This window comes from Lichenostomus cassidix, chromosome 1 (genome assembly GCF_008360975.1).
Source record: "Lichenostomus cassidix isolate B80296 chromosome 1, HeHo_3.0, whole genome shotgun sequence".
Lineage (NCBI taxonomy): Eukaryota > Metazoa > Chordata > Aves > Passeriformes > Meliphagidae > Lichenostomus > Lichenostomus cassidix.
In genome coordinates this window covers 18,628,573-18,651,136 of record NC_139479.1, presented here as the reverse complement: position 1 = coordinate 18,651,136, position 22,564 = coordinate 18,628,573, and the positions used below count along the sequence as shown (strand labels likewise).

The window sequence follows — 22,564 nt, the reverse complement described above, 5'->3', positions numbered from 1 at the left end:
GACCTATAGAGTATCTGTATTTCATTATGGTTCATTTTCTCACTTTCTTGCAAGAGACAGTATTTAAGAAACCTTTAAAATAAGCAATAAATAAAAAGCCATCATCAGAAACATTTTAGTAAAGGAAAGGAATTCAATGATACTTCTTCAGTTGGAATTCCAAGAATGAATTCTACATAAAGGGCAAGTGATTTAAACAACTGGTACAACATACACTAAGATATAAGTAAACTCTGCTTAATATTACATTCTAGCTGAAGAACATCTATTTTCAGGCATAGGTAATAATTGTAAGGACTTCCTGGCAATAATATTTTTTGTCACACACTTTGGGGTTAAGCTCAAGAGGGGGAAAAAAAAACACCCCAGCAGCTTGCTACTCATCAGTTTTTCTCCTTGTGTGCATTTTAGTTACTCTTTATTTAAGGTAGGGACAGAAACACAGTCCCCTTAACCTTTTTCAGTCTTGCTGAGATAAAAGGAGTTGTAACAGCGCAGAATCATTTTGCTGCACAGCCACAATTATTGGGTATTATCTGGCAATACCAGACGAGAAAGAAAAAAAGCCACAGCCTGAGGCCTCAGCTGGCCAAATGAAGAGGGCTGGCTCCTAGTAAAGGCATCTTGTCAAATTCAGCTGTACAGACCTCAAAGTCAAGGAAAGACAATAAATTTGACAATCAGCCAAGTAATTTTTTCCCATCACTTCACAGAAGATGACTACAGGCCCCTATGACATATTTAAGGGCACAAAAATAGATCTTGCTTACCTGGGTTTGAGAAAGTCTGCACCAATGCAAACACAGAAGGACATGACTAAGTGGATAATGGAAATGCAGAAATGAAAAAGGATACAAATCGGTGTGACACACAGTATTGGAAAAATCAAAGTCATACGACTGCAGCAAGGGCCACAACCTTGCCTCAAGTTCACCCTAATTTAGAGACTAATAGGCACAGTGGCAATTTTAACTTACAGCCAGAAATACTGTTCTAGTACTGAAGGATTTAAATACTCTCCAGCCATTATATATACTCCCCAGAAGTAAAAGATCTGATTCAGCATCACTGACAACAAACTATCCAAAATCATCCAGAAAGACTCAGTAACTGGAGACTCACAAATTTCTTGTATCAATGAATGCTTTCAAGACAATGCTATCAGAAAATTATGATTTGCAAGGACCACTTCCAAGGCCATGAATCACCTGTGCTGAGACAACTATTGCTCATTAGAAAACTCACAGCAGGAAGAATATCTCCCCCAAAAAAATAGTTAGCCAGAAGGGAAATCACCAGTTGCTCAGCGTTCAAAAAAGGACTCTTCTGTAAATAAATGTAAGCAATTCTCCTTCTTACAATAAAGTAACAAAAATATTTGACAGAGTGATGTACAATATACAGGGGACTGCACAATTTGCTCTTTTTACTGTTTCTCTCCTCTGTAATTCTGACAGAGATTAATTCTCCCCTCTTGCAATGTTTTTATCATCTTAAATTCCTAAAATATAGAATTTGACATTGCTTCACATGGGCTGTGCATTCATGCATGGAAAATCCCGACCAAAATGCAGATGCATTCTGGAAGTAGATAGGTAAGGGGCAACAAAGCTCACAAATTTGCATTTAATTAGTCCATTCTCCTGTAGCCTTAGAATGAATTTCAGATATACATCAATCTAAACCAGATCTCATGAATATATTTCAGGGTAAGACATGCAAAAATAAAAAACCCACAAATATTTATAGAGAAATTCATATTGACAGTCCTCAATAACTCTGAAAACAAAGCTCATCACTAGCAACTTCATTCCTTCCACCCACAACATCCAACTGTGGGCTCACTGAGCCACAAGAAAACAAAGCAGCCCAGAACAACGCATCAGCAAGATCCTCGCCCAAAACACAAAACTGTGCCCTGAATCACAAAAAACTGAGGAGTTTACTTTCTGCTGAAAGAGGACTATGAACCATCTCTGGAAAGCCCAGTGGTTTTAAATCCCAAACTGCTAGGTCATGCTGAGAGCAGGACTGACTCATGCACTTGTGTAACACTGTCGTTTGCTCCTGGAAAACTTAAGTTTCTGTACATCACGTACAACTGGGAGTGAGGGATGCAGGTCTCAGCTGTTCACAGTTCTGTATCACAGCTGGCAGTCATCTCCCATGTTCCTCCAAGTCATCCCAGGCAATTCAGCTTTTGAGGTTACAGGGACACAGGTCAGCAGCTGCCCCACTCCTGAGCTGGACAGAGCTGTTAGAATGTGCTGCCTGTCACCCAAATGATGCTGAGAGCTAAGCAGGTGCATCTCCCCAGTGAAAACCCATCGCTGAGAAACGTGCCTGATCACATTGCATCCCTCCCTGCAGGGGCAGCCCCTGAGGCTCACCCCACTGCTCATGGGTTGAAACAAGACTCCCTGGTCATGGCTGCTACCTGTACCTTCACAAGACACTGCAGACACCACAAGAAGAGATTCAGGAGCTTCAGCTCTGAAAGACATGCGCCCTCCAGTTAAAAGCCAAGCCATGCACTTTCTCTCCTGCCACGTGTTCCCACCCTTTGTGCAGAAGTACTCAAGAGGCCAGAACAGGCTTTGAATTTGACAGCGAAAGCACTCACAAGGGAGACCACAGAAACACATCTGGGAGAGGGAGCAACCAGCTAATCAGGGGGTTCCTTAATTACTCCAAGAGATCTCTGCTCACAAACAAAAAAACCCCTCTGACATCCTACCTCAAGCTCCTCTGCCACAGTCTGCAGTAAAATAAATCACTCACTTTTACTCAAGATAACTTTCAGGGAAATGGGGAATATTTCCAACATTCAGTACGTTCAGCTACAAAAGCTGACATTAAAGGGGTACATAATAACAGATAATGACAGCATGCAGTGACACAGGACAACAACTATTTAACACAGAGGAAAAAAACATTTAAGGCTACAGTACCAATTAAAGGATGTTTTGTCCAGAGGGTCGCTGAAATGTGAGACAATTTGCCAAGGGAAATGGAGGGTGTGGCCTCTGCACAAAGCTGGACTCCACATCTGTTTCAAGAGCTGGGATATATTTCAGTGAGAACAGGACCTAGCTGCAAGTACCTTTGGTTTTCTTCCTGCACAATTTGTTTATGGGATTGGTTTGGTTTTCAGACAGATAGCACTACATATTGTGCTCATTCAAAATCCCCACCTGGAAAGCAGAAATACATTTCCAAGTTTTTAAGCAAGCTTAATCAAACAATCTTCAGATTCTTTTCCACAGCTTGCATTTAAACAAAGTGCTTTGCAAGCCTTGGGATATTTATTAATAGGACCAGACTGGAAAAAATACAGTAATCACACAAATGAAAATTTCAGCCAGCAAGGCACATGCCAAGTCACGTATAGATGAGCGTAACAGGACCTTTTACAAACTAACAGGGAAAAGGAAAGAATAGTCATCATTAAGCACCATTTAATTTAGGTCTCTACATCAAATCTGACACCCCAAACAAAGCAATTGACTTCATAAATATTTAAAATTTTGCAAATACTATACCTTTATCAATTTCAAAAGAAAACAACTGCAAGTTTCAGGAGGTAAGACACTCAGGCCAGAGTTTGGGTGATATAGGCATACTTAGTTATTCAAGATGCATGATTTTAAACAAATTGATCATCTACAGTAAACAAAAACTGAACACTGGCTCTACTCTACTATAATTACACAGCATAGTAGTAGTTATAATATCATAGGAACATCTATCTTCATGGCAGCACAGCAAAAGTGACCAATAATCAGATCCATATAAACTAATGCACAAAAGTATGAGATGATATTTTAAAGTAAACAATTTAATTTCATTATGAAATATCAGGAGCCTCCAGTATGATTTCCACAGCTTCAATCACCTGCTTCAAAAATGTAAAGCATCCAAGTAAGAAATAGCAGCAGACTATCCTGCAGGTAGTTAAGATCAGCACTTACTCCTCCTACATACCTGAGGGCACCACAGCCTGAACAAACCCAAACTTTACTTAGGTTGCCCTTAGCAACTGAACACTAAATACAGTCTATTTAAGTACTGCTGTAATATTCAATTTTCCATCAGTAATTCATATCATTTTTTGATTTAGTGGAGGATATATTCAGAAAATCCTTTTAAATGGGGACTATCAATAACAGATAGTAAGCATTAGAAAGAAAAAACACTTTTCTTTTTAGCCAGCCATGCCTGACAAGATCCAGGTATCTCCCAAGGGAGCACTAAGGTTTGACACCCCTTTAGAGAAACTTAATGTGAACCATGTGGACTTGTCAGCCAAGGCATGTTACAGAAAGGCTGTCAGATTCTTTTTGTAAGGAACACAATGCATGCAGACCTCCTTTATTCCCCAGACAAGAAAAAGCCATTTCACTACATGGAGTGAAATGTCTTTCTATATTCTCAAATGTCATAGAAAGACAGCAACAGTGTGGAATATGAACTCTGAGTACATCTTTTCCAAGTCACCAAGAGTTCAGCTGTATTTCTGCCACAGGTATAGGTATTCCATTAGAACAAGAGCAGCAAACACCCCTTGGACAGAAATATTACTTTGTGAACAACAGAGGTACTTAGAAAAATGAAACAAGTTCAAAAATCCCTGTTTACATGATGACATGTAAACCAGAATGTTCCTTAGGTGCCATTTTCATTTGAGACTTAAATTCTAAATAGATATGAAATTTCGAAGAGCTGTAGCCAGCAAAACTACTTTACTATATATAACTCTACAGAAACAAATCTCTCAAGTAAGTAAATCTCCTTCACAGTTCTACAAAGACATTTGTGCATAAAAGGTAACCAATTTACAACTGAAGACAAATTAAAGTAGAACCAACTATCTAAATATATCTGTGATCTCAATCATTTTCCATTTACTTCACTCTTCAGGCTGAAAGAAGTGTGAAGACACATCTGCAAATTTCAAGAAGCTTCTGGGAAACAGAACTGAAATACAAACCATCAGTTTGTGTGGGGAATATTGACTGTGGAGTTCAACATTTTTGCTTCAGGGCAGCTCTGTATTCACACCACCTTCACACCTGAACAACCTCTAAAGGCTAGCATGTGTTTCCAGACACCAGTTCATTCAGGAAGAAATGTCTGGGGGGGAAAAAAAAAATTAAGAGGGCCAGAGAAGAGCCTTGCACAAAAATCACCAAAAAAGGACATAACAGAGACTGAAATCTTCATCTTGCACTTCTACGTGGCTAACCTTCATTCCAAGCACAGGTTGCTGATTTTAGCCAGGCATGACCTTGCTGCTCAGGCAGAACCTGAGCCTAAAACCTCATCCACCCTGAAGCTTTGCAAAGGACTAGTGCTGGTTGATGCAGAATCAGCATAAACCATCTTGGGGAAGCAGAGCACCACATCTGAGCCTAATGATCATGTGCCCCTCTAAAGAGAGATCCTGAAGCTCCACTCATGTGAGAGTTTTATTAAACAGCATCTTTCTAAGTACTATGACAAGAACTGTAATTGCTCTGCAGGGACAGATTATGCTAAAGACAGACAAAGAAACTGAATAAAGGGAAGCTTTACCTCCTGCTGTCTATACTCAGGGTGGCCACTTTCTCCATACATTAGGCCACTTCTATTCCTGCACAGCATCTGGGAGCAGACTAATAAAACCACATCAGTGGCTCTGCACCTAACCTAGCAAGTGCTGCCCAACTCCACCTGCATCCACCCCCCATTCTTCTCCAGCACATGAAAGGAAGAACATTCATATCCACATGTCAGTGAAGAACTCCCGGAATACATCAAGTGTTCAAAAGCTGTAAAAAAATAGAACCTGATCAGAATGGAAATCTACTTCCTGTAACTTTTAAAAATCCTGTGACACACACAAGCCTCTTATTTCCTGTCTTCCCTTGATTCCAGCTCTTTGGTGTTAACTCATGGCCACTTTGCACAGCAGATAAACAGCTGCACTCACTTCAGATTCCATCAATCCCAATCAAAGCTTGGCCTTAGTGTTCATATTGAGTGACATAGAGCACTTCTTATATTTATATATGCTCTTTAGAGATTAGCAATACAAGTACTTTCAAATGTTGCAGAAGTGTAAGCATGAATCACCACTGTCACTGGGAATTTCACCCAAATGAAGAATGAAGCACTGGGCTCAGTCATCAGAAAACATATTCCTCCTTCCAACACATCCAACACGCATGAGGTGAGCATAAGTCCTTGATGAATAAAATCTAAGCATCAGGTGCCAGAAATCTGACATTCAGCCGTTTCTCTACTGCTAATTGCCTCTTCTGTAGCTTGCTTATTTGGTGAATTTGATAGTTTTCATCACAATTTCCTAATTTGGAAACAACACCTACAGAGCAATTAAACTTCTGGAAAAAAATTAACTCTGCTTGTGAGTATTCAGGGTAAGAGAAAATAAGCAGCAACCTTCTGTAAAGCAGAGATCCTTAAGGTTTTTTGGTGGGCAGGAACTTACTCACCAGCCACAGCCTGTCCTTAACCTCACCAAACCTGAATACAAAAATACGTGATGAATTATCTGGATATACACTGGCCCAGCCTGTTCCTGTGCTGTTTCTTGCTGGCAAGCCCATGGGGAAGAGAGGGAAACCAGTCAAATGGTCTAGGTGAAGGCATCACACTTATTAGTCCAGTAAGATAAACTACTTGTAGGATTTCCTACAATTATGGTAACAAATGTGGTCTGCTTGAGGCATGTAAGCTTATTGTTAAAATCTGTGAGTGGCTAAAGGCTTAAGTAATGAGGCAACACATCTTGAAATCAGAAAGGCAAGCAACTGTCTTTAGAAGTGGATTCTTGCAAAACACAACCAAGCGCACAGGAGGATGTCAGTGCTTGGGTCGTCCTCACAAGGAGATTTTTGCAGTTCCAGCTTACAGTTTTGCAGCAATCAACACCAATCTCGCAACTCCACCTTGAATTATTCTAATTGTTTTGAGGTACAGTTAGCATTACCACAACTGGAACATTGGAGGAAAATGTCCATTACCCTCTTTTTATCCCCTCTGTGCTCCAGAAAGCAGGAGGTTCATCAGTGTCATAGTTTTCCTTGAAAACTGCTTCTTTTGTTTTCTCCATCCTTCCACGAAGACTGATGGGCTTAAGATACTAAAGAGTGAGCAGCAAGTCTGCCCATCACCCCAGCAAGGAGTCAGCCAGGCACAGGCTGAGCAAACACACAAGACAATGCCCCAAATACTGCTGGAGGCTGGGAAAAAAAACCCTTATTTTCTCAAAATACTCTCCAATGTCTGAATTTGAGGTGACCTCATTATGAGCAATAGATTCAGAAGCTTAAACCAGCTCAAAGTTGTGCTGTCCAGGGACTCACACATCCCTTCCGCTCTGGATGCCAGAACACTCAGTTTTTGGCCCCAAGAAAGAGTCACATCTTCTCCTCAGATGAATTCCCCAAGGTAACCCACAAGTCATGGCAGCCACTTCCAAATCCCAGCTCCTCCCCATTTTCTCATATTCCCTGGTGAAAAACAGCCAGAGTTTCCTCATCAGAGTAAAATGTCCTTTCCCTTGAGGGAAATCCTTTCTGGTAAATGTTTCGAGACAAAACAAGATTAAAGATATTATACTAAGATTAAAATGGCTATATCCAAACCAGATCATACTCCAAGCTTCCTGCTTTGAACCACTGAGGGGATGGCTGATTGGGCAACAGCTGAAGCTGTTTTGAGTCTTTTTGTTACATAAAAAAATCACTACATCTCAAGTGACCAATGGCTCTCAAAGTAAATACAATATTGCCTTCTGTGTTTTAGGCACAATACACAAAGCAGCTTTTCGTTCCTCTATAAAGCTACTAAGATGAGGGTATAAAAAAGAATTTAGCAACAAACAAGAAGACAAACAAACAAACTTGGGAAGAAATCTCAAGTCCGGCAGGTGACCATCCCTTTTAATTAGACTGTACGAAAACAGTTCTTGGAACATTTGGAGATCTCAGGATCAGTTACAAACACCACAACACCAAAAAGATCTTGTAAATCAGAGTAATTCAGTCAGATGATTAATAGGCAGGTAAAACTAACCCATTTCTAAAAACTAAAAGGTACAGCTTGGCCAGGCAACATACATCAAGAATGAGGTATTTACCTTTCTGGAAGTTTTATTAAAAAGGTCATATAAATATATGAGAAAGATAGAAGAGGTCTTTGGGCTAGTGAAAAGACATCAGGAAGAAAAAAAATTGTTTCTGTGATCCAATGCAAGTGTAATTCTCTCTCAATCTGCATTTTGGTTTCGTGTATTTTTTCCCCACACCTACTCTTTTAATAATATATTTTTATTCACTTCAATTGGCTGGTTTCTTTTAACTTACTTTTCACTGAAAACAATGTTTCAGCTCATTAAAATTGCCTCTTTGCCTACTGGAGATTTTTGGTGAGTCAACACCAATGCTGAGTTCAAAATGGAACCGTGACGTAATTATCATTCATCCCACTCTCACTTAACACACACTGGATCAAATGTGCTATAGGTGATGTGATCATACCCACTGACATAACAGTCTTAAGCTACTAAGTCTGTGTTTGCATAAGCTATGCTTGCAAACACACAGGAAGCCTCAGAATCGCAGTGTCATGCCTGTTGATTTATGGCTACATCATTGTGTGGCACTGCTGTAGCTCACTGCAGAGCTCAGGGGCCGGTACAGCAGATCGAATGCCCAAACAACACGAACTTTCCAAGTTTAGCTGACTCTAGCTTGGTCCTGAGGCTCAAATAACCTCCAGGCTCTGGGAAGCACCAGGAGCACATTCCCCAGTTCAGCATCACCTGAGCAAATGCTGTTTCCCATGCTCTAACTACCCCGAGTAATGAAGCAAAGCACACAGCTGGGGAAGACTGGGAGACTTCCTTCAAAAGCACACTGCTGACTGGAACAAAGATGCAAGTGCAGATGCTTCCTTTTATGAAAACCATGAAACTTCAACTATCAATCCTGAAAATCAGAAGAGAAGCCCACAACAGAAATCACTATAATTTCTTCTGCCAATAAATTAATCACTATTAAATGCTATAACACTGCATAATTTTTATGTTACAGTTATCAAAACAATCCAAGAACTTGATTTGTATTTACACCACACAATTACTTAATGAGAATGGTACTACACTACATTTAAGCAGTAATTACTAAGGTCTCAATACAAGAAAGCTCTACAGTCTTAGCTTATCATCCAGTCAACAAGCATTTGTTTTCATCTAGGTTTTTCACAGACTCCAAGATAAGCTTATGCATGGATAATGCACAGCATCCAGATCCCTATTCTGCAAGCAAACCAGTAATGTAAATGCCATTTAACTCCAAGATATAACTATGTGTTGCCACTTTATATTGAAATAGATCCTAAAATACTAAAAAATACTTTGAAGTTTTGTTCTTATGTGCATTATTTCCCTTTTGCTGCAATACACAGCAATCAAAGGGCAGGGGCTTTGCAACAGTGGTAATAGTCACCCGATATGGCTGGCCATCCTTTTTCTCTTGCATGCCTGCTGTCCCGAGCTCAATGCACTATCTGCTGCCGGCTCTGGGCATTAAACAGGACTGATACTCAACTGACAGAAACAATAATGTGTTTGTAACTAGTGGATAAAGGTAGACTGACAAGCACAATCACAGAAAGTAATAAAAGTTTCATGGTGTTAGCATATGACGTGACTAGCAGTGGTCTCCTCGCATTGAAATACTCACAGCACTGTTACCTTGCTGAAAGAAGTGGCTCCAATTCATTTGATGCATGATAACTAGATTCCTGGTGAAATCACTATCACTACTCATACACAGCACCAAAGGCATTTGCTTCTGTTAACTAATGTAGCCGACATGCCATTACCTCTAAAAACTCTCGTATTATTACAGCAGCTGAATGCACTAACACCTACAGCTGAGTGGGTACAAAAATATGTAGAGACAGACATTAAAAACCCTGTTGCCCAAAAAAAACCACAAGCAGTCTCTTCCAAATTGTTCACACAAGGTTAAAAAAAAAAAGTATAAAAAAGTTTAAATTAACGTCCAATACTGAAGGAATCCTAGTGAAGCAAACGAAAAAAAGCACATCGCAGTGTATCCCGTGACACACTTAGAAAGCCGTCAATCCATCCCCGCAATTCCAGCACCCCAGGACCAGTGAAGCAAGCCTTGCTCTGACTGACAATTCCCACACAACTTTAACAACAGCAATAAAATTATTCATCATTGACATGGGTGCAAACGAGAGCCGCACCAGCCCTCGCATGCTATTACTCGTGCTGGAGTTTATTTATGACTTCAGGAGAGGAGGCAGCTGGTTGTTTTTACGCGGCTTTTTTTTTTTTTTTTTTTCCCCAGCTGGAGCAAACGACAAAATGCTCCTAATAAGGCTGGTGGAAGTGCAGCGGCTTCTCAACAGCACCAGCTCTCGTGAAGGAAATTAACTAAAGTACGGTGTGATTATGTCAGACGCGGCAGGAGCGGTGCCGGAACCAGCCGCCGAGGCCACTGCCGGTGCTGGGCTCAGCCCGGTCCGGGGAGAGAGAAGGGCCAGCGGGGCGGACACGGGGCTGCCGGGATCCCCGAGCTACCCCCGGGACAGGCTGCACCGCCACCGCTCCCGCCGGCTGCAGCCCGCCTGCCCCGTGCCTGGCATCGCATCGCCCTCTTTTTTATTAACTGAAAAACATTTTTACATGTCATCTCCAGCAAAGCGCGACACTCCCACGTAGGAAAGCGGGGGAAAGCCTCCAGCTCGGCGCCCTGCCTGCAGGCTGCGCCCATCGAGTCCTCGCCGGGGCAGGACTGCAGCCACCTCCCCCTGAGCCCGGCTCCGCGCCTGTGCGCACGGACACACGGACAGACGGACGGAGGCTCCCACCGCCCCTCGGCACACGTGGGCGCCCCGTCCCCGCGGCCCCGAGAGCCTCTTCCCGGCCCGGCACTCACCGCGTAGCGCAGCGCCGGCCTCTCGCTGAACACCGAGTCCCCCATGGGCGCGAACGGGCGGGGAGGCGCCGCTCCCTCCGCACGGCGCTGCCGCTGACCCCGACCTGCCGTCCGGCGGCCGCCGCAACGCTAGGCTCCCGCCCGGCAGCCCCCAGCGCCCTCCTCGTAACTCCCGCCCGCAGCCCGCCCCCGGCTGTCCCCACCCCTCGGCGGGAGCCCCTTTAGCAGCGCCGGGCGGCAGCGGGAGGGGGCGGCTCCCCGGGCCGGCGGAGGGGCGGTGGTTTCGCTTCTCCCGCCCAGCTCCGGTGCCTCCCCGCGGCGCTCGGCCCCGCCGCACCTGCGAGCCCTCAGCGGAGAGGCGGCCCGGTGCCCGGCTCCGACCGTCCCGGGACCCGCAGCGGCTCCGGGGAGGCGCTGTGCCGACCCCCGAGCCCCGAGCCCCGAGCCCCGAGCCCGCAGCGGCGGCTCCAGCCGGCCCGTCCCGCAGCGCCGCGGCGAACATCGCGCCCTGGGGGCGAGCAACCCCGTCCTGCAGGCGAGGACCGAAAGGTGCAGGAGAGAGGGACAAACCAAACCTAACTTTCCTCTTCATGTTTTTACAGTGCGTGCTTTGGGTGGACTGGCTCGTGATTCTTTAACACGTAGGCTTTGAAGAGCAAAACGCTATGTCACAGCCTGTTCATTTTATGAGTGTGTCTTTACACAAACCGTAGAAGATCAAACAAATTCTGAAGGAAAATTGCATTCTGCTGTGTTATATAATTAGTAGTGACTTCTGTGTGACTTGCCTGGGGAGATTATTCCATCAATTGAAGTGTTTAAAATGTATAAACCTCCCTCAGCTAAGCATGGCCTCAGCAGAGCCTAGGCCAGGCTACATGGTTTCCTGAGCCCTCTTTCACCTTTTTAATAATTTTTCAATGCTCTGCACAACTCTTGGTAAGCGCAGCAACCCCCCTAGTTACTCTCAGATGTTCTCTGAGGAAGTGGTCTTATTCTAGTGCTGCATGACATATATGAAATTTATCAGTTTTACCATCTCCAACCTACGATCTACACAAACGCTACTAGCTCATCACATTATCTCAAAATAATGCTAGCACAGTACTTTAGGGGGAAAGGAAAAGGTATTTGGGGGGAAGAATGTGTAATAATACAAAGTACATCCTGGAGAGATAAATCAGTTGAGCCAAAGTTTTTATGTGTTCTGATGCTGATGTACTGTACTCAACAAGCTTCCAGTTATGGATCTTCCATGGATCTTAATCCCTCTTGCAGAGGAAATAATCTTTAAGTGTTCCCATGGACAGTCCACTTGGCCTGAACAAAGAACACAGTATCTACATTTACCAATAAAGTCCATTTTTGTCTCTCTGGTGAACAATCTGTGCTACTTCCCTTCCTGGAAAACAAGGCAGGGTAGATGCTTGAGCAGTTGCAGAGCATGTATTGAAAAGCAGCACCCAACAGAAAGAAACCTTACACATCAAACTTCAAATCATCATAATCTCCAGGCAGGCAGGTGGGAAAAAAGGGTAAAAAAAAAAACCACCCTGAGTGCCTGATTTTTCCCATCTAAATTTCTGCTTTTTATTTCACAGATATGTTTTCAACTGGAAAACTCTACATATATCATATGCTCTGCAGATTCGACCACAGAAAGCAGATGAGCAGGATGGGAAGAGGTCTGCAGGATTTCTACCCTCAAGCTCTGTAGCATCACCAGCTTCTTCTAAGCACAGTCAATGCAAAAGAAAATGCTAAACATCATAAAAGGACTAAAATAGGGGTGTTGTTTCTAATACCTCAAAGTGAAAAGAGTAGTGTGAAGGAAAGCAGAAACCCCAACTGGATGGTAGAGAATAAGCAAACCATTGAAGGGACAGATGCAAAACTTTGAGAAAACAGAGTAATTCAGGAGAAGGGAGAAAAGAAAAAGCCAGGAAGCTAAAGAATGCCCTAGAGGGAGAAGCCAGAGAGGGGAAGGACTAAAGGTGAAATTTTGCAGGTCAAACTTGTTTGGCCTAGGAACTCATTGCCACTGAAAAGGAGAGTCTGTCTCCCATTAACCCTCTTCATCCCCCTCTTCCAGCCACAAGCTGCCACCGCCTCCTTTCCCTCTGCTTCCCTCTGCCTCCGTGCTTCTCACAAACCAATACAGCAAATGAAGCACACAGCTTTCTTTCCATTTAGCAGACTGAATCAGCCCTCCAAGAGAGGAGATGAGTGCCAGAGCTGGCACAAAAGAAATCTGGAGACTGCCTAGTTGGGAGCAGGATACTGGGGGCAGAAGACCATGCAGGGAAGTACTTTGCAGTAATTACAGATTGTTACACTGGTGCAGCTAAGATTCAAAATAAAGAATACACAATAAGGAAACTGCAGTGAACTCTTTTATAATGACAAGGAAAGACTTATGAGCAAAAACTTAACGTTTGGGAGGTACCAACCCAGAAACACAGAGGTTTACTAGATTCAGTTTTGTTCTGTACACACAATGTAAAACATAAGGAGAAAAGATTCTTGTGTCTTCATGTGTAAAATCTTAAATTACTTTTTAAGTACAGCTATCAGAAATTTCGTAGTAGAGTTCAAGATTTTTGTGTACCTAGTATCAGAATTTAAAACTAATTGCTGACTAGAGAAGGTGTTTTCAAAGGCCAGACCTCAACAAAAGCTTTCTGGATTTTGAATGCAGGCTGTTGTGGCTGTGATTAGAAAGATCCCTTACACTGTACTTATGGTGGCCAAGGAGTCTTGTTTCAAGCTGCATAGGATTTGGAGCCCACCTGGGTCTGCAATGAACAGGAACCCACTGAGCTGTACAACTCAGTTGCCTGCAATCATCTGTCCCTCTATTAAGCCACTTAGCAACTAGGATTAACAGACAGATCTTTCTGGCCATTCTGATTACCTTTTACCCTTTCACATTCTGTCCTTATTCACTTATGATTCATTTATGATTCCTCCCTGATGCTCCTTCCAAATTTCCCTCCTCCTTTATTTTCCTGATAATATGTACGCAAGGAAGACATCCAGCTCACTTTGGGAAGTGTAAACACTCAGATCAGCTTCTCTTAAGAGATGATACAAAGCATCACAGTTAACTTCCTGTATATTCATTCTAGGGCTATGAAATCAATTCATGCTTTCCATGATTGCCATTGTGGTTGTTCCTTACACAGCTTTAAGGAGCTTTAATGTGGGCTTTATGCCTGCAAATATAGATTACAGTAAAACCTTCACTCCTCTCTTGTTTATCATTTGTCATTGACAACAGAAAAGAAGAATGAACAATGTTCCAGTTAGCTACTTAAAAGAAGCAGCTGGGGAATGAGTAGGTAATTGAACCTTACCTACTGGATCATTAGTAAAGCCAGGTTTTTGTTTTTCCAGTATTACTCTAGGAACTGAATGCTTTCTCAACAGTAATTGCTAATAAACAAAGGAAAATAGCTATTCAGTTGCAGACAGCACACAATTATGAAACTGGGGAGAAGTGATTTCTCTACTTGTCTTCCATGAACTTTACCTGGAGCTAGTGACTCAAGCTGTCTGATGTCACATCAGGTGAAGTAGGAAAATGTTTCCAAATGCATCCTGTTTTGGGAGGGCAGTCAGCATGGTCCTTACTGCAGTAACAGATTTGTCTTACCTAAATGTGAACATCTACAATCTCCATCTCAGCTTATCACCCTAGGCTTCCCTACTCCACAGGAGAAAACCCACACATCTGGGGGACAATGGATGTCACTTCAAGTAGACATCTAAAGCAGGGCACATAAATTGAAGTGCTACTTCACTGCAGTGGCAGTCTGTGACAATTAGGCCAGACAGCTGCCCTTCAGGTATCTGCAGGTAAGTGAGGGGAAGCCTATCTGGGAGCCCAGGTATTAAAGCTCCCTTGACTTTCAGAAAAGTCTTCAACAGTCTCAGTGCCTTAGTTCTTTTCATTCAGAAAAGCAAGGGCTACCATACTTATCAGGTGAAAACACAATCAGTATCTTCAGGTGAAAAAGCTTCAAGCAAGCATGAAGGTCTTGTTTTGTTTGACCTTTCTAATAGTACATGAATGGAGCTTCCATGCAGAGCTAACTCCACATCTGGAAAAAACTTGCCTCTGTGGCTGCTGAACCAGAGCCAAGAGTGATACTGGCAGCATACTTCTTCCTTGGGGAATTAGCACTTTTCTTATTCTGGCCAAATGTTCATTCGGTTGATACAAGTAATGGTTTAAGTCTATATCCCAAAAAGAAGAGAGTGAAAAGATGACAGACAAGTATATGAAATGCATAAAGCTCCATAAAAAAAACCTAGAAACTAAGGAATTTAGGGATAATACACTGCAAAAATCCTTTGTTCAGAACTTTTTTTTTTTATTTATTTGCTACCTATCAAGATATGTTGATAATTTCTCACCAGTTTGTAACAGAACTTAGGGAAATACTACTTAATGGCCATGAAGTGCCATCTCACTCCTGGAGATGCATCTTTGCAATAATGATGCAAATCTTCTTAGACAGAAAGAAATCCTATTTAGAAAGAACTTGATCGCTGTAATTTCCTAGATGTCTGAAAGCTCTTTTTACCAGATGTAATACATTAGAAGAGTATGACCGTCTTATTGCTCTCAATGAGCTGCCCAAGTGTTGCTCATACTGATGGGGAAGCAGTGAGTGCCTTATTCCTGGGGAGCAGGTGCAAAGCATCCTGTGTTCACTCCCTCGATGCAAACACTTATCTTGCTGTTTGCACCAAAGTGGTGTGAGCTGAGAGGAACTGCACCTTGTGCACACCCACGGAACACTCCCGCACGGTCCAACTCTGAGAAGCCCTCGAGGGCAAACCAGACTCCAGATTGTAACTCAAAGCTGCAAACTGTGCTGTGCAGAGGGCCAGAAGGGGCAACTTTTTTTAAGAATGTAATCAGTAAATTTCTGCAGGAGGACCCTCCACTCTTCCACACCCTCTTGCCTGTGGTCAGCCAGAGCTTCCAGAGCTGCTGCCTGATGGGGCATCAGCTGGGAAGAAGCAGCAGCAACACACTAGCCATAGGGAAAGGTGAAAATCAAGACAACATGCCCCGAGGCCAACAGCAGCTCTTCTGGTAAGCACTTAATATAACAAATGGACAACTCATGAAGCAATCACAAGGGAAACCTTCCTAACGTGAGGGATGTTAGCAAGCATCCAGGAGCTTGTCAGCACTGGTGTGCTACCAAAATCTCACTCAGGTATTTGATTCTAGCTGTCACATTCATATTTATTTCATCTGATAAATCACTACACTTTTTAGTTTATAAGTCCCTGTATATATATACTGTATAATTTGTAGGTCAATGTCCTGCATGTGATTGTGCGTATTACTGCACTCACTATCAGTTATCAGCAGCATGGCAAAGAAATTTATTCTAAAATACTTTTGTTTTAAAAAAAGGTTAAATTACTTTGTATCCCTTACATGTGCACAATGGTCTCTATTTCCAGCATCAGTGAAAATTCACTAGAATCTCTTTAAGATAAAACTACAAATCATTAATTTGTAGATTAAAAAAATACCCTAAAACATAGCATAAAATATTTTTTTTCAACAAAAATTAGCATTTACCCCATGGGTCACGAGAATTCATTTGGGGTTTAAAGCTGCAGAAGAAACTACCAGTTATCCTGCTATATTTTTCTCTCCTTAGAGGCTGCAGTTTAAATAAATGGGACCACTCACTGTTTCATGTGAAGATAAATGACAGGGTTTCAGGCCTAACTTTTTTTAATGTTTGTTTTTCCTTGCCGACACAGACCAAGATATAAAAGTGGGCAGAAATAAGGGGAAGAATATCAGGGAGGAGGGGGAATAGGGGGGGGGGAAAAAGAATCAAGTGTAACTTCCAGGTTTAGAATATCAAAACAGCTTAAGGGTCTTAAGCAGACAAGCCAAAAAGCTCAGTGAAGTCTCCTCTCTGTAAATTATACACATCTGGGAAAATAACAATTCACTAGAAGATTTTTCTAGCTCCCGAAAGTGGGTAGATCTCCATGTATTTCCTTCATTGTTTATCTCCTTGCAACTCACCTTCACTGTAAAATAAAACTGGGCTGAGCTCTCACTAGCAATTACCCTTCTCCCTTAAATGTCTTCCAAGAACTGGAGAGGGAGAAAAACACAATTTTCTTTCATTACATATGACTTTTACAGAAATTGCAGCTATATTAAAAGAAATTTTAAAACCACTAATTTGAAACGAGTCAGCTACAGATACATGATCTGGTAGCTCTGACTAGAAAGAAGAATGCTTATCAACAACAGGCAGAAGCATGGGCTCCTATCTAAATTTACCATCTGAATATTTGACTAGAGTTTAGGAGGAGGAAGGGATCTTTCACAAACTAAAAGTTTATTCAAAATTGTTTTGTGAATAGTATGGGATTGTTAAAATCCATTTAGTCTGCAGAGTAATAACTACACAATAAACCTCCCAAGAAGTAACGTGACTACTGTACATTTTGATTTACTGTTGTAATTCATAAACCAGTTTTTCAGTGTAAAATTAATTATTTCAAGACTGGAACACCATCAAGCCTCTTGTGACCAATAATAATATTCACAATGTTAACAAACCTCTTCAAATGAAGTCATTGTTTAATACATTTCAGGCTATATGTGGTTACAAACATCATGTTTTTGCAGTTGTCAATAATTTGGGGATCACGTAAGCAGATGGAACTTGTGTTCTTCTGTTCTGGATTTCAACTGTAAATTAAGAGTCAGGGTATTATTATTCATAGTATTCACTAGGGCTGGTTGAAAAGCTAGTGTTCCAGCTGAGAAGGAACTTTGCTTTTCCAAATTTGACTTTCATCCGAATGAGGCTAAAGCCAATATTTGCAAAGGTTTTGTGAACTGTGAATTCTTATACTTTTTTTTGGAGCCAGAAAAAGACAAATCATGAAGCAGTCTGCTTGGTTAGCAATGAGCCTGACAAAAATTCCTCTTTTCTCTGAGCCCTGGGGGAGCGCTCATGCAAACTGCCCTTGGAGTGACAGTCCCTGGGAGGCATCCCAGTTACATCTCCGCTCCAGGGCAGGGAGCCTGGGAAGCCAGAAAGGCAGCCTGAGAATTACTGTGGAATTAGGATTTGCCTCAGTCCTGTGAAGCCCTGAAGTCTTGGCACTGACAAGCTGCAGGGCTGTGCCATCCCCAGCATGCCAAGCCCTGGCAGGCAGCCTGTCCTATAGCTGGCTGCAGAGCAGTTCTGCCAGGCAGCCCACACTAGGAATGGGAACCGAGAATTTTCAGGATCACTGGATCTGGGTTTGGATCGCTAGATGGACTTAACCAAAGATATACACACTTGAATCAGTCCCAGGCCTTGGGCTGTGGGACAGCCCAGGAGGATTTTTTCACAGTCATAAACCCAGAGTCTCCATGCAGCCTGCTTGTAACTCAGGGATAGTTTTCCTGGGTTGATTAAAAGTGAATTCAAGGACTTGCAAATGAAATATTCAAAAGCCAGCAAATCAGCTTTTTCCACTGCAATAAATTTCTACTCATAAGCATGATTAATGGCTTTTTAAATGTTTCTTCTTTTGTATTTTTAAAATGGAATCATATCCAATAACCTCACACACTGAGTTCCTTATGAGGTATTTTGAACTTGTATATGTATATATATATGACCGTCCACTGAATTAACAATGAGCATTTTTACTGTGTTCTCTAGCAATTTACATTCATGGTCTGGTTTCACTCTGAAGAACAGGAATGGTTACAATTTCACTGTGTGGAGTCTGAGGGCTTCAAGCAGTAATAAGTTTTATTTGAGCATCATTTTCCCTGGCCATAAGTTTATTGTTGTTTTCACCTTGAGGCTGCATAAGCATCAAAGCATACTTGTTTTCAAGTAAGAAACTTCACTCATCTAATGATTCAGGCATAAAAGTTCCCCTGACTTGTCATGACAAATGAGAAAGAATATGAGGGAACAGACTTCAGCACTCAAAGGGGAGATGGAGAAATGCAGAATGTTAAACACTCTGGATGACCATTACCCTAGGTCTAGAAACATTGTAAAGTAGGTAGGAAGAAAACAACCAACAACCATGTCCAAGTGTTCCAGGTGGGACTCATCTTCAGATTCAGATAGTTACCCATCAGTGTCTATGCATGAGTTAGGCATTTTGGTCCCCATTTAGTCCCCAAAGACCTAGTCTATACAAACAGTAGAGTTGAAAGAGTTTGGGACATGGCAGTCTAAAGCAGATGCCGTGTTTGATCTGCTGGACACATGTTCAGATGAGTACACTGACTATATGTGCCCACCTGGAGAAGCTGCCATTGCAGACATGTCCATGTACAGAACCGTAGAACAAGGTGTGCTTCCCAGGGGTAGGAGGGACTATGTTAAAGACCTTTCATCCAACTGCCTGGATAGACTGTTTCAACAGTCACGTGTTTCTAAAATATAAACCAATGCAAGTTGGAGCTTGGGGAAGGGATCTGCAAGAAGACCTGTCTTATATGTCCAGGCAAAATGGATTAATGTCTTACCCAAGAATATCCATGGACTAACTCAGTACTTAGCAGTGCACATTGCTGAAAACACAGCCCAGTACACATAAAGGAAAAGGTGCATTTATTGTACTTTTGTTCTCCCCTGCAGCAGTCGTGACAACAGTTGCACTAGATGTGACTGCTGTGTGGCATCTCGCTCTCACAAATTAGTCTCCACGCCAAGAGAGCTGAGTTTAACTGAAGAGTTATAATATGTTAGTGCTCAAACTGCTTCCCAGTTGTATTCAGAAAAAGGTTAAATCACCCAGCACTTGGGCGTCTGGTTCTCCCTGTTACCTGGAAACTGGAGCTCTGAGTGCAAGCACTGTTGAGAAAGTGATGTAAAAACAAAACAGGAACATGAAAGCACCGTTCATATAAGACATGTACCATCATCGAAGCAGTTTCTCCGATTGCAGAACTGTATTGTTTTAAACGGCAGGATCCTTTACTCGGGAAATATGCTGAATTCTTCACAGCTTGGACGCAATTATTCCAGTGTATCCCATACTGTGGCTATTCCCTTTGCAGGGGTTGGAGGAAGGTGAAAGCAAAGCACAACCCACAGCCTTCTGATCCAGGGATACAGAGGTGGTATAGTCACAGTGCTGCTGAGCAAGGACACTTATGTTAATCTGGGAGGAGAAGATCCCCCAGGGCAAAACAGCTTGGGAAAGGCTGGGTTGTATAAAAATGCTGGCCTTTTCTCAGGCAATTGTTTTGTAAAAAAGGTAAGCTATGAATTGAAAGCACTGAAGCTATTCCTAAAGATTCTCCCACCAGTCTGCTCTCCTTCTGCAATAAGGACTCCCGGTTCCTTTGTAGTTAAATTCTTCTCAAGTGACTTGTATTGCTTTAACTGTCCTGGTAAGACTTGAAAAAAATGCAAGTACAGAAAAAGCCTTGGAAAGATTCACTGCAGTTTTACACTAACTTGATAGTAACTGGTGATTTCAGTAAAGCCAGCATAGGGAAAAGTAGGAATAATGCAGCAGGGAAAAAGAGCTGTGCTCTTTATCCTCCCTTTTTGTCCTGTTCTCTTGATTAAAAAGTCGAGGAGAAATCTTGGAAGTGATCCTGTACACGATTTGTGCTCCTAAGCAGAGCCAGAATGCTGTGAGCCAAGCACCAGGCTGGATATCCAAGCTTTCACTGTTTATATTGAGGCACATATTCACTGGGTGCAGGAGTTTGAGACCACTTCTCCCCACACACCAGCTGGGAGGTATCAAAGCCCCTGTGCACTATCCACCCATTCACCTCCAATTAGAAGAAGTGTCCACAAGATGCTGAGAACATCAAAGTGTTAAGGAAAAGGAATTCATCGACACAGGACAAAGAATTTAAGCTGTTTACAACTTTCTGCTCTCTGATGTTTATTACAACCCCCGCTATAAAATCTGTCTCCATCTGCAGTACCTTGTAGTGAGAGAGTTAATGAAAACCCAAGCCACATTCCAAGGATGGCAATACAGAATGAGAGCGACCTCAGCATTGTTTTGCTAAGATCTCAAATTGCCAATACTGCAAAATGAAGTAATGCGCTCTGTCAACATGTAGTATGCTCTATAAATGGGACTGCCTGTTCATCTGTTAGTAAAACATGCAGAAAAGCACTATTAGATTGGCCTTAGAGCAGCTGACTACTTGCTTTGACTTCTTCCTTAAGATTTATTTGAAGCATGAAACTGCTGAAAATCTCCAGTGAGTAAAAAAGACAAAAATGTGTAAAAAAGACAAAAATGTATAAAAATAATTAAATATATTTGCAAATAGCCCTTTCTTTATCAGAAGAATTAAATCTAAAGTTAACTAAAGCACTGAATGCTGAAAGTTGATTTCCATGGACTTCAGCAGTAACTTATAAAACTTATATCTTTTTAGAAACAGAAGATTACTTCAGTAGTTAACTTAGAAACCTCAGACAGTTTTAATAAATTTATAGACAGCTTCCAGATTGAATTTTGCTGATCCAGGCTTCTTAGGCAGAGTTTATGGAGCCAGACTTGTCATATGAGCTATTTCTATAAGCCTCAGGTAAATATACACAGGATTCGTGTTGTTAGAGAAAGTGGTTTTTTCTCCTCTAAAAAATTTAAGTTAATCTTAAGCAAAAACAAAAGTTCATTCAGTACATTTTGTATTTGTTATTTTTGACCCATTTTGGGAAGTATTTTCCTTCCACAGATCTGCACTGTCCCTGCTTCTCTCCAACTCACTTTAACCCCTTTCATTTATTCTACCACCCTGTTTCACAAACTGCAGCTTTGGTCTCTGAGTTAGAAACAGCTAGATGGCACAGCTGGAGAAAAGGAAATGAGTTTCAGGTATTTCCTTCTCCTTCCCACCCAGCAGCTCTCATGCCTTCTCTTTCCTACATGTCTGCCTTAATTCAAGTTTCATAGAAAAGTTTGACCTGTATTGCAAAACCAATTTAGAAATGTAATTTGTTACTCATGTAGCTGAAGTCCTGGTGTGGATGCAATTACAGGGTTCAAATGGCTATGTTTTATTTGCTTTTCCATTCAAAATTGCTATGGCCATCTAAACCAGCTTTATTAGGATATCACTCTGTAATTACAGGGTTCTCCACTGTTCATGAGTTGTAATTTGTAAACTCAATAGCCAAAGCAGTCTCTCTTATTTAAGATTTCAGTTTAATATTGTTCTTTCAATGGGGTGTCACATAAAAGTTTACCCATAAAACTCAGAGTCAGAGTCAAAAGTACACCAAAACACTCAAAGAGAGGATGTCAGGAATCAAAGGATCTGTAGCTTCTCCTTTAGGTACACATGGGACTGCCAGAAGATGGGAAAATGTTCCTCCTCCTGCTTTCATCTCTAACACCTCTCCATGCACCATTGGTAGTAAGCTGAAATTTGCAAAGCAATGCAGCTTTTTTCGACTAAAGTATGATAAAGTATACTTTCTACAGGTAAAGGATTGTTAATAAACATGCCAAGCCTTGCTATGACAGATAATGTGAGAAAAGCTAGCATTAGCAGATAAAAAATGAAGAAACTGATACAGCAATAC

General features: G+C 41.9%; 1 protein-coding gene across 2 annotated transcripts in view; it reads right to left on the bottom strand.

Moving 5' to 3' along the window:
• ARHGAP6 (Rho GTPase activating protein 6) overlaps nt 1-22,564 on the bottom strand; it is a 319,510-nt gene that overhangs the window by 153,714 nt on the left and 143,232 nt on the right. Inside the window, exon 1 of one of the 2 annotated variants that reach the window (XM_085052184.1) lies at nt 10,980-11,163. The exons of the other annotated variant lie outside the window; for it this stretch is intronic. Coding sequence (XP_084908310.1) covers nt 10,980-11,024 — 45 coding nt within the window. The 5' untranslated portion in view covers nt 11,025-11,163. Of the gene's footprint in view, nt 1-10,979; nt 11,164-22,564 lie in introns of those variants that run through there. 2 annotated transcript variants of the gene reach the window in all.